Raw genomic sequence first — 12,955 nt, 5'->3', positions numbered from 1 at the left:
TATGCCAGAACACATAATGTACCCAGGGAGGTTCATATTAAATTTCTTAGGAAAACCACAAGAGATGAAATTCTGGGTGTACAAAGGGGGCAAACACTGACATACCACGATAGGGAGATAACCATTCTAAAGCAGATTCCCAAAAAAATTAGGGAAAAAAGGAAAAGTTATTCGCAATTGGCGAATAAATTATACCAGAAGGGGGTGTGGTTTAGATGGTTGATGCCTGAAGGTATGCTGATATTCTGGGAGGAGACAAGAATCAGAATCAACACACCCATAGAGGCACAGGCCTTTATGGAAAAAAACAAAGCGAACCTAGAAAAAACAGATGACACTACAACGGTTATACAGGACACGGGAGGGGCCGGAGCTCTGCCAGCGGGGGGTGAAGGGGCAACACCAAGAAAGCTCAGATCACAAAAATAAATAAGAAAACCACAATGTTATAAACAGACCGAAAGTATTAATGAATTTACAACTAGACTATATATTATAATTATATAAACTGATTGAAAAGTATTTTTTCTAGAATTAATATGCTGATTTTTTTTATGACTATGTAATAAGGTTTGATATTTTGATGTAACCTAGGAGTCTGGAGGGAGGGGGCGTCTGCCATACTTGCAACTGCCAAAATTTGTAACTATTCCACTTACCCTTTTCCGCATAAATGTTTTTAAAAAAACCAATAAAACTTCTTGAAAAAAAAAAAAAAAAAAAAAAAAAAAAGAGGCTTGCAATGAACTTGGATAAATTGGAAGCCAGAATGCTCACTAACCTTTGGTTTGGTGAAAATTGACACCCTTAAAGAAACAGTGTCAGTCCTGGAAGCCATCTTTTGCATTGGGCCTTCAGGCCTGCCACATTTATTACTGAGGGAATCTGAGAGCGGGGATTATATGGAGTGGGGTAGATATAGTCAAAATAACATTCCTTTCTCGGAGAGTCAAGGACATCTTGCTCTGCACCTGGAGTGGCATGACTGGGAGGCATCTCCAGTTAGGACAGTGCTTGATTGGACCATGTGATGGACATGCGGATGCTGGGCAGGGATTTGAACTTTTGTTTGGGTGGGGAAAACCTGGAAGCTTTCAGATTCGGGTTTTCCCAGATGTGCCAATATGACATCTCTAATAAAATGGAACTTTGAGGAATCTCAATCCTCAGAGTCTTTTTTTTCGTTGGGGTGTTACTTGGAACCCTGACCCATAGGTCTTTTCTCCATGCCTGAGTTAAAATGGTATCTACCATTCCTAGAGCCAGCAGAAAACTACACATGAATAAAATTTGCCCTTCTCCTTTCCAGTCTCTTATTTTGCTGCAGGCACAATGTTGGCAATTGTATGGTATTTATTTATAGCATACAGTACATATTAAGGACAGTGATTGGTGAACTCCTCCAGCCTTTGCTCCTTCCTGCCATCAAATATTACCAATCCAGAAAAATCATCAAGCAATTGCTTTGGCATAGAAGAGCTAAGTGAGTTTTGAAAGATGGCTAGACCTGTGGATTTAAGCATTTGTCAAGAACCCCTTGTATTTATGTAACTGCTGGTGCATTTAGAGGGAGACCATTATTGAAATAGCACTTTTCTAGAACAAGCACTAAACCATCTGCAAACAGAGATTGGTCATTGGCTGACACATATTTAATCCTAGTCTGGAAAAGTGCTAAATTTGTGGTCAAAAAGAGCCAGAACAAATATTGACAGGTGCCCCAAAGGTGATTATTCAAGATGATTGAGAATCTCCATAGACATTGACAGATGCAAAGACTGGACAGTTTTACCATGAGGAAGCAAAGAATTATCTTGGAGAAGCTGCTGGTCAGGCTGATCTACATAGAGATCAAGTGGATCCAGGAGCATAGTCTGGTTTGAAGAAAAACCCAGATTTTCTCACTGCCCAAAGCCGAGGATGACAGTAAAGAGAAATCATGTTGGAGGAAGAAAAGAATATGCAGCAGTCTAAAATGAATAATAGGTGCCACATCAATCCTACATCTCACTTGACTATGATACTGATAGAAGGATTGGGGAAATGTGTCTGATGGTGTCCATGGCAAAGTGTGCATCAGAATATAGAAAAACTTAATTATTCTAATTTTACAGTTTATTGTTATAAATGTAATCTAAATACCAATCTGCAGAATCAGATAGTCCACATCCTTATCAGTGAGAGATGGCTCTTAGTCATATACGTAGACCCAGATTCAGACTACTCCAGATTCTCTGTGCCATATATAGAAAATGGTGTTGTGTTGTAATACTGTAAAGAGAAAACGGAAAATGGAAAAGTAAAAATCAGATTTTTTTACTGTCTCAGCAGACATTGATTAATGTTGGAAATCTCTGAGAAGTTGGAGAAGTCTAGAAATGTGAAGCAAGGTGGCATGTCTTAAAAAGCCTTGTATTTCTGTAGAAAGGGACAATTACTTATAATCAAGTATCTGCACTACAGATTTAAATGTCTGTTTTGTGTGTTTTGTAAATCTTATGTTCTTATCTCACTGTACAAGTTGTAGAATTGAACATTTAATTTCAATGCCTGCCTGCCCGCCTGCCCGCTCGCCCATTCATCCATCCAACCAACCAACCAACCAACCAACCAACCAACCAACCAACCAACCAACCAACCAACCAACCAACCAACTTATGAATTGCAATTCTTGGATGGCTTTTAGAATTATAACAAAAATTATAACAAAAAGAGAGGAATAGAAGTGGTAAAATATAAAACTGCAAAAGCACAATATATGTAGCACACACTAACACCAAAGTATACTTCGGGCATAGTCATGAAAATGAACATTCTACTTTAGAATTCTCTGGTGCCCTGTAATATATTGTAATAGATTGGAGAGATTTTGTGTGTGTGTGCTTTTGCCTGGAATGTTGCCTTCCCTTACAGATTTTTTTAAAAAAGTAATTTGAAGCCTAGGAAGGAAGGACTGAAACCTCCAAACGTACCTCTGTACTAGATGATTAAGAGGTGGCCTTATTTAAATTATTTAAATGTTTGCATTTTGATGTTTTTGAATTCCCAAAAGGTCATACCAGGCTGCAAAAGCCTATTCCTCTTATACACTGGGATTGGAAGCTAAATGCCCTGTGAGACATCCCTTAGAGAAGAGGTGGTGGGAAAGGAGCTATCAAGCTACTATTAAAAAAAGCAAAGGAGGGGAAGAAGATCAGACTGTAAAGACCCAGAGGAATTCTGGATGAGGTTTGGGGGTCCATAGTAGTGCTTCTCCTCTTCTCCCTTCATAAATCTCCCCATGCAATCTGCTATGCTTTGTTGATGTTGTTGATGATGCTGCAACATTCTTAGCTCCCATTGTCTACTTTATGTTGCTGGATATGTGTATACGTGTGGATGTGGGTGCTGTCAGCCCCTTCCCACTCTTCATCTGCAGGAGAGATGGGGGAAGGTAGCAGATAACATTTCATCCTCTCTTTCAACTAAGCTGGCAGAAACCTCAGGAATTCTCTTCCTGTCCTTTCATCTACAAGAGCAGAGAAAAAATATATCACGCTTTGATATTAACTTTGAGAGAAGAGACAACTGTTAACTATTCAGGTGTCAAAACCCACCTTCTCAGCCCCACTTCAGTGTTTGGGGAGAATGATTAGTAGGAACTTTTCTCCCTATCAGGTGATGTTCAGTAGGAAGACCAAGGAAGCCAGAGATATTCACCACTTTCCTTGTCACCATTCAATATGTTTGTATGCCTCTTTCTATAATAGAATAAAATTTGGCCTTTGAGGCAGTGCCATTTATGTCAATATATCTTTCTGATCACTTGGGGAAAGGCGGATTATATATTAATGCAGCCATAAAAATTACTTCATATCCCCTATTCTCTCTAGAGAGTGAAAAGTAGCTTCGGGAGCAATATTGAAAAGGTAAAAGTCTCTGCTATTATCAAATAATTGCTGTTTTGAGAAAAATGGGGAAATCTGCTTCATTTTTAATAGCACAAACATTTTAAAAATGCATGGTATATAAATTGTCCATGCCATATATGGCTCCCATACCTTCTAACCATTCATGTGTGGTAGATCCCATTAAATTCACATTAGAAAATGCAGGAAGACCAGTCTAATGAAAATATAAAAAGGTCAGAGGAGCTAAATTTTGAGCAAAGCTGATTGGCTGGAAAAGTCTGCCAATGGGATGATCAGGCCAGGGGATTCATCTGACCAATGGGCTTTCACCTTTCTGCCAATTTGAATATCCTGCAAAATAGTGCTAAAAGGAGAGCAGTAATTCGTCTTCTCTGTCAGAAGAAACTTTATGCCTACAAGGAGAGAAATTTCTCCTTCCTACTCATCCCTCGCTGTTCAAATGATCTCCAATCACTGCTGCGGTTTTAAAACACGTGTTGACTTATGACCACAATTGAGCCCGAAATTTTGGTTGCTAAGTGAGACATTTCTTATGTGAATATTGCACCGTTTTATGACCTTTCTTGCCACAGTTGTTAAGTGAATCACTGCAGTCCTTAAATTAGTAACACAATTGTTCAATGAATCTGACTTTCCCATTGACTTTGCTTGTCAGAAGGTCACAAAAAGGGATCACATGACTCCGAGACATTTACAACTGTCATAAATGTGAATCAGTTGCCAAGTGTCTATATTTCGATCATGTGACTATGGGGATGTGGCAAGGGTCGTAAATGTGAAAAACAATCATGAATCACTTTCTTCAGTGCTACTGTAACTTTGAATGGTCGCTAAAAATGCAGTGGATCTCTTGCAGTCCCCTGCCAGTAGTAGATTACCTCACGTGGGGTGAAAGTTTCAATCCATCCTCCCTGATCCAAATCCTGCAAAGATTACTATGGTACCAAAAAATAACTTGGCTCACCACACATCCTGTTTGATTTGGATTGTCTCAGTTTTGCACTCTGATTGTTCCAATTTATGTAAAAAAAAAAAAAATCCAGAAAAGCAGAGCTGGAGATATGATCTCACTTTCTTTCCTCTTCTCTTGACCTTCAAGATCAGTTTATTCTGCTTTTCCATTGCTCTGAGGAGAAACAGGCGAAAATACTTGATGTTCAGATTCCCACTCTGCCTGGAAGGCCTTAAGTTCGCTTGATGCAAACTGTGCCCAGTTTTCTGAGAATATTGTACAGCCAAGCTGTAAGAGGCAAAACGACTCTGTTATTTATGTACAACTACTTGAAATCTAATATACAGACAGAGCATATTTGCCAAAAAATAGAATAGCAATCTACATTTTATTGTTGGAAGAAATGTCCATCTGGGTTCAGTTCCAAGTGGGGAAAAAGACACTAGAAACATGGAGGCTGTTTGGAAAGATGGCTTAATGGTAAACAGGATGACATGTCTTGGCGCTCCTGGGTGAAAAGGGAAGAGATGCTGAGAGTTCCTGGGTTTTATGCCCTCTCTGGGCTTTGAACTTCCTGAGACATAGGAAGAGTATCCTGATTGGTTGCTGTCAGAGGTCATAGCTAGCTTTGTAGGTTGTCTTTGTGCTAAGTTGGGTTGAAACTTGGGTGGTGCAATGAAATGGGGTAGATCTTTCTTATGTAGAATAGGCTGGCTCAGGCCTTAATGGCCCATTGACAAAGGTGGGGGGGACTATTAAGAGTGAGTCTATTTCCTGCCTAAAACACATGTTTCTCTGGCTCAGGCCTTAATGGCCTATTGACAAAGGTGGGGGATGGGTTTCATGCCTCCCTTTTAGGGGGAAATATTTTGCCCTTTTAATATTTCCTAAAATATTTCATTCTCCTAGGAGAGGGTGCTAACTTCCTACATTATAAAGCAGACTTTCTCCTGCTTTTAGATTTCTTTAACCTTTCTCCAATATTGACACAGCATTTTACGGAAATACAAGTCTCCTTCTGTTGCTTGTCCCTCAGGGAGAGGAAATAGCACAATAATCCCATCCCCCAATACTAAACTCATCCCTCTGAGTATCAGGATGTAGTTTTCCACTGGCAGTTCAATGTTTCATCTCACCCATCGTCCATATTTTCAGTGATCTGTAAAGCTTTAGTCGGCATGTCCCCCCTCTTCCTACAATAAAATGTAGGTTGCTAACAGCTGTTTCCCTACCAAACTCTTATCACTGGATTGATAGAAGAAGGCACTATTTAAAGAATCTGCCACTACGAAATATTCACCCAGGAAGTTCAATGTACACATCAAAATCCGCATCCTCTCATCTAAAGCTTCTTTAGGGAGCTCAGCAGTGCTTTCCGGGTTTATGATCTAATTTCACCTGCAGTGTTCTCCCAAACATCACAGCCTACGGTTCTTTTATACTCTTCGAACTCTCCCTCTCGTCCAGACAAGGCTCTCTAGCATACGTGAGAGGCTGCTGGTGTTACAACAATGCAGCTCCTACTGCTGTCTCTGAGGCGGGGCACAAATTGCTTTTCTAGACTGCACAACCGGAGTACAGGGATCTGGAGTTCTCTGTCCTTAGGTGTGCAATGCTTAATGCAATGTGTGTGTGACCCCCACACACACCCAGCCCCCTGCGCATGTGTAAACAACCCCCCGTGCATGTGCATACACAACCCCACGCATGTGTGCGCGATTTGTCTCACACTCCCCCCCCCTCGCCCATTTTTGGCTTTCAGGTTGGTGCAAGAGGCTTTCCAGGCCCAAAATGGGGCACGGGGGAGCTGCGTGAGGCCCCAAAATGCAATGTGAGTGGGCCCCCTGCGCATGCGCCCCCCCCATACACGGCAGAGACCTGAAGACCAGTTGGCCGGCAGGAAGTGTGCGCGCATCTGCAGTGGACCTGGGCTGAGGCGACAGCTGGGGTGCCTACAGAGAGGGCTCTGCATGCCACCTGTAGCCCATGTGCCATTGGTTCACCATCCCAGCTCTATTGCCTGCCAATGATTTTCTGACCATTCCCATTCAGTTTCTTTTGTGTCAGTTGTTGTGTTTGCCGTAATCTGCACAATTTTGCCAGGTCATTTAATATTCCAAGGAGCCCCGGGTGCCTGTCACATTCCCTCGTCTCAGCATCTCTTGGATTCTTTCAGTTTCTATTTGATCAGATGAGATGCTCTCTACTGTCAGCAGATATGCAGGATAAAACATACAGCCACGGGAGAGGCTACCAGGCTTCCATTTTCTATTCTGTTTCCAGTGCTCACTGCTAAAGAAAAATGAAAACAAAAACAAAATAACTCTTGGTCATGGTCCCTGCTTGCATCTATGACATTTCCTTGTTTAATAGTGCAAGATGAATGTCACCTGATTTTTTTTTTTAATGCAGGCAATGTGCTCCTGGCTCTTAATTTACATTTGAACACTTCAGAAGCTGGGTTAATGCCCGCTGGCAAATGTAGCTGTTGTTCTTGTTGTTGTTGTTGTTATTGTTATACAATTATATTACAGCGGCCAGTTGCTTTGCCGTATTTGACATTGATACTAGTCAACTAGGACGTCGTAACATATTTTCGTAATATACGTGCGGATCCAAGCAGTGCAGCTTTTTGCATTTGACTGATGGTGATTTTGTCAAGTTTTAACTGTTTTAAATGTAATTTTAACAGTGAAGTGCTTTTGGAATAGCACCCAGTGTGCCGATTACCACTGGAATTACCACTGCTGGTTTGTGCCATAATTGTTGAATTTCAATTTTTAAGTCCTGGTATTTAGTGATTTTTTCATGTTCCTTCTCGTCAACCCTGCTATCACCTGGTATTGCGATGTCTATGATTGTAACCTTATTTTTCTCAACCAGTGTGATGTCTGGTGTGTTATGCGCCAGTGTATACAAAAATCCTATAGGATCTTGACCATCTGATTTTCGGTGACTTTTTCAGGCTTATGTTCCCACCAGTTTGTTGTTGTTTTAATATTATAATTTTTGCACAAATTCCTGTGGATCATTTATGCTACTGAATTGTGCCGCAATTTATAATCAGTCTGCGTGATTTTTTTACAGCGGCTGAGTATGTGGTCAACAGTTTCATCAACTTCTTTGCAGAGTCTGAATTTGGCATCATCAGAGGATTTTTCGATTTTGGCCTTAATGGCATTTGTTCGGATAGCTTGTTCTTGCGCAGCCAGGATTAGTGACTCTGTTTCTTTCTTTAATGTACCTGTTGTTAACCATAACCAAGTTTTTTCACTGTCCACTTTATCTTTTATTTTTTCCAGAAATTGACCTTGTAAGGCTTTGTTCTGCCAACTCTCCATTCTTGATTGTTGTTGTTGTTGTTGTTGTTGTTGTTGTTGTTGTTGTTAGGCAAAGGCTGCAGCAACATTGGTAACATAGCTCAACTTCTTAATGCTTGCATGCGGAGTCCCTTTCCAATGACCTCCTAACATGGGGAATGTTAGGGGTGGGTCAGATTTGGCAGGTGGAACCAGTTTGAGTGGATCCTTCCTCCTTCCAAGTTTCTTCTGTATGGAATACTCTTTCCAAGTACATGTGATAGATGTTCGATTCTAATCAAGCAAAACAGTAATGAAAGACCTTCCTTTATGTTTTCTGTGAAGGTAAGCAGCAAGTCTAAATCTACTTGCTCTCATCCTGGCATGTCATTAGATCGATGGCTGCAGTTTTGGAGCTGATGAAAAAATTATCATGTTAATTAAAAACTGTACCTCAGAATTCTCCATCTTTTGGAGCAATGCCCACCAACATTTTGGATCAGGTGGAACAGCCTTCTGGGCAAGGGTACATGATGGGCTTTTGACATAACACCTGTGGTGTCTGTATAAAGCCTTCGTCGTTATGGTCAGCATTGAGAATTAGGTTACTATTTACCATGCCAAGAAAGTTGGACCTTTCAAACAAACATATTGGATAACTCAGTTACCAGTAGATAACCTCCTGGCAAACATCTTATTCTGGGGTAGTTTTTAAGGGTAATTTTAATTTTTTATTCGAATTTTAACCATTATTGTACAGTGTATATCCTACCTCCTCCGTATATCTATGTATATCTATATTTTTGTATCCACATGGTTGTTTTAATATGACTGTACACTGCCCCGAGTCCTTTCTAGGAGAGGGTGCGGTCTATAAATTAAAGTATTATTATTATTATAACCCTTTGATGGCCAGGAGCCACATTTGGCCTCTGAATATAAAAGGCCTCGATTAATAGGGTAATAGTGCAAAGGCCTATCATTGTCAAGATTTTGAAGCAGGATTGGGAATTTGGGAACTTCTTTGGTTTTTAAATTTAAATTTTAAAATTTAAATTTAAAACCACTTTTTTTGCCCACAATCTCAGTAACTATGGCTCCAGGAGGTTCCTATCTTAGAACAACCCCAGCATTTATGGAATAAAAGGAAAGACTTGCATCATAAGGCTTTGAGGAGGTTTATTTATTTATTTGACAAATTTACTTTGCCCATTTCCCCCAAAGTGACTCTAGGCGGCCTATAATAAAACTAGGAAATAAAATATTTTACAAACCCATTAAAATAGCAAATAATAGGTAAAACCAAACTGTGAGAGGGAAGACGTTACATGGAATATAACCAGCATGCAGGCTTTCTATTAGATGTAACGTCAGTTTATTTGGGTAATGAAGTCTTTCTCAAGTCTCCTGGATTTCAATTCCCTTTATTCCCAGATATTCATGATTGAGGACAGCAAATATAATTCCCAAATCTGGCATGACTGGAATTCTAGTGAGGAACTTAAATGTGGAAAGCATTCTGAATTAAGCAGGTTTTGAGCCTGAAATAGTTGCCTCAAGCTCAAAACAGCCATCTGAAGGCTCTCCAGGAACGTCAACATCTATTCTCGACTGAAAATGTTTTGTCCACCCTCAGCGAAGAGTCATGGGAGTTCAGCAAGAAATAACACTCTTCAAGAGCTCATCATTCAGCTTAGCAGTACTGGACAATTTCAGTCCAGTCTCCAACATTTCCTTTTTGGCTTATAGCTTATAAGGGCTTATACTCCAAAGGGCCCTGAAGGAAGCAGATTCCATTGCAGCTCTGCTCCATGAAACCCAATAGCCTCTTAACCTTTTATCCTTCCTCAGAACAATAAAATCTGGCTCTTCTAAAAATTGGGATAGTGGGAAGACAGGATGGGTTAAGAATGTGGGTTTCATCAGGTCAATGCAATTGCGGCACCAGGTTTTTCTGGTTTTTAGCTTTATTGTTTTATTGCTTTTGGTTTTATGATAGTTTATGATTGTTTTATTGGTTGTGAGCTGCCCAGAGTTAATTCTAAAATAGGCAGCTACACCAATGTTTTAAATAAATAGATAAACAATCTGGACCCTTTACAGTCGGGTTTCAGGACAGGCTATAGTAACAGGCAGTGTTGACTGTACATATCGATAAGCTCTGCTGCTAGGACAGAGATAGTGTATCAATTCTGGCCCTCCTTGCTTTCGGTATCCTTCTGTGCTTTCGGTATCCTTCTGTGCTGGCTAAGGGTGCCAGGACCGGGTGCCATAATTCTTCAGTGGTTCTCTGACCTCCAGATTTCAGTCAGTGTTGGTAGTAGTACAGGAAAGGTCCAGCCCTAGGCCTCTGTTTTGTGGGATGGCACAGAGATCAATTCTCTTTCCACTCCTCTGTAAGATTTAAATGAAACTGGTGGGCAAGATTATCTATTGACATGGGGTCAAAAATAATCAATATATCTCTTATACCTTACATATGTTTCGGGTTATCCAGATGATCCCATCAAGGTACATTCCCAAGGCCAATGTTTGAATATGGATGGAGAAGGACAGGGTCTTGTTTTCTTTTGACCCCCGAAATAAGCGCTTGGCCTTATTTTCGGGGAAGTCTTACTATTTTTGAGGTGCAGGAGGTGGTGAGCGTGGCCACCTCATGGCTACTGCTGCGTTCCAATATTTTCAGGGAGGGCTTATTTTCGGGGGAAGCCTTATTTTAGCACATGCACTCAAAAGCCCAATTGGGGTTATTATCTAGGGAGGTCTTATTTTCAGGGAAACAGGGTAGCTAAAAGAAAACAGTGGCTCTGGGTGTCAGGGCCTCTTGTATCTAGCGATTTCCATCTTTGCCTCAGGCAGAGTTGGTGCACCCTCTGGGACTCCTTTTAGATTTGCCTCTTAAAGAGCAGGTGGCAGTTGTGGCTGGGAGAGCCTTTGTATAAATATTTCATGTGCACTAGTTGTGCCTGTTCTTAGATCATAAAGCACACTCACAACCACCCATGCCTTAGTCACCTCCCGAGTAGACTACTGCAACACACCACAACATACTGTATATGAGGCTACTGTTGAAAATCATTCAAAGCTTCAGCTGGTCCAGAATGAAACCACAGACTCAGATTTTGGATATACCAAAGTATGGCTACATAACACGTTTGCTATGTGAGCTACACAGGTGCAATTCAAGGTGTTGGTCATCACCTACATAGCATGAGGCCTTATCGTTTTTCGGACTGCCTATCTGCAATGCAAAGGCATACTCTATGTCCCTTCAATAAAGTAATAAAATAGTCACCTGATGGGCCCTTGGAAGCATCTCTGCCATGGTGTTTATCTTATACAACAGCATTCTGACAGAGATACTATAAACAGCTCCAAACCTGTTAGCTTTCCAGAAGCCCCTGAAGATCTGACTTCTCTCCAAGGCACTGAGGCTAGGATATTAATAGAGTTTGGGAATAGGTGTAGGTGATATGCTTGAATTAGATGTTTATAAGAACCTCAACTCTTAATTAGTTTGAACAGTTATGATTTTTATCTTTTTCACTGCCCATTGTTAGATGGCTGGCCCTATAAATTGGGTGAATAAATGCATGTTCCAAGGGACAGAAAAGGACACCATATAACAATAAACAAATAAATATCTTTTATAATAAACCACAAACAAATGTAAATGTAACCACACAACATAACAGAACAATGAATCAGGAACTCTCATTCAGCTGGGCCTGGTGGTCTTGAAGGCTTCCCTCAAGGTGAGCAGACTTGAGTGTTGGGCCTGCAGTCATCTTTTCTTTTGGGTCTTTGGCCTGCCACACTTTCTATTATTCTGCTATGCATTGTGGGAAATGGGAGGGGGGATTGTACGTAGTCACAACAAAATCCTTTCTAGAAAGCCAAGGTCATCCTTTGTCTCTGCACCTCTGCACTTGACCGGAATTGGATAGGTGGAACTGCCAGCATGACAGTGGAAGATTAGACCATGTGATGGACTTGTGGGTGTGGGGGCAAGATCTTGGACTTTCAACTGGGTGTGGAAAACCGGAAAGCTTTCAGATTCGGGTTTTCCCAGATGTGCCAACATGGCTCTCTTAATAAATTGGAACTTTGAGCAATACTTTGCTTCGGACTCTGCTTTATTTTTGGGTGCTATTTGGAACCTTGACTTTGAGCCTTTTTGCCTGTTGAGAGGAGATTATAAAGTGTACATAAAATGCCTAATTGTTATTATTAATAATGGGTGGTTAATAAAACATATTGTGCTGTTTTAACTGTTTAAATAATTATTTACAAGTTCCATGTGTCTAAATTAGTACCCCTACTTGAGTATTTTCCTAAGGATCTTGGCATCTTTTCTTACCATTGGGATACCTGGTAACTAAATGATTTGAAAATGCCTTCTTCCTTCTAGGTGTGAATGTCTCGGCCAATCAGGATGAAGAGACACACCATGAGACTTTCCAGATGCAGATTGACAAAGAAACCAAGAAGTGCATTTTCCATTCCAACGCAGGCAACTACTGGACCTTGGTGGCACATGGAGGGATTCAAGCCATGGCTACTGAAATGTGAGTTGCACTGTGGCTTCATTTTGCTGACAGGTCCCTAAAGCAGGGATTGATAACCTATGCTCGGTGGACCGAATATGGATTAAAATAAATATATTTCCATGTCTGTCTGTGAGGCAGACATCACTATAGTATAGATCATTACCACCTCCTTGGGCAGCCATTTTGGTGAAAGCACAGTCAATCAAAGCAGCTAGTCTCCAGCAGTGACATTGTCTCTAGCCC

At 40.8% G+C, this 12,955-nt stretch overlaps 1 protein-coding gene across 1 annotated transcript in view; it reads left to right on the top strand.

The window, feature by feature from the left end:
* The window catches only part of FSCN2 (fascin actin-bundling protein 2, retinal), an 85,867-nt gene that overhangs the window by 64,100 nt on the left and 8,812 nt on the right, over nt 1-12,955 (top strand). The window contains exon 3 of the mRNA XM_081938729.1: nt 12,574-12,730. Coding sequence (XP_081794855.1) covers nt 12,574-12,730 — 157 coding nt within the window. The remainder of the gene's footprint in view (nt 1-12,573; nt 12,731-12,955) is intronic.

Source organism: Natrix helvetica, assembly GCF_964273705.1.
Source record: "Natrix helvetica genome assembly, chromosome: 1".
Classification (NCBI taxonomy): domain Eukaryota; kingdom Metazoa; phylum Chordata; class Lepidosauria; order Squamata; family Natricidae; genus Natrix; species Natrix helvetica.
This window is presented reverse-complemented; position numbering and strand designations above follow the sequence as displayed.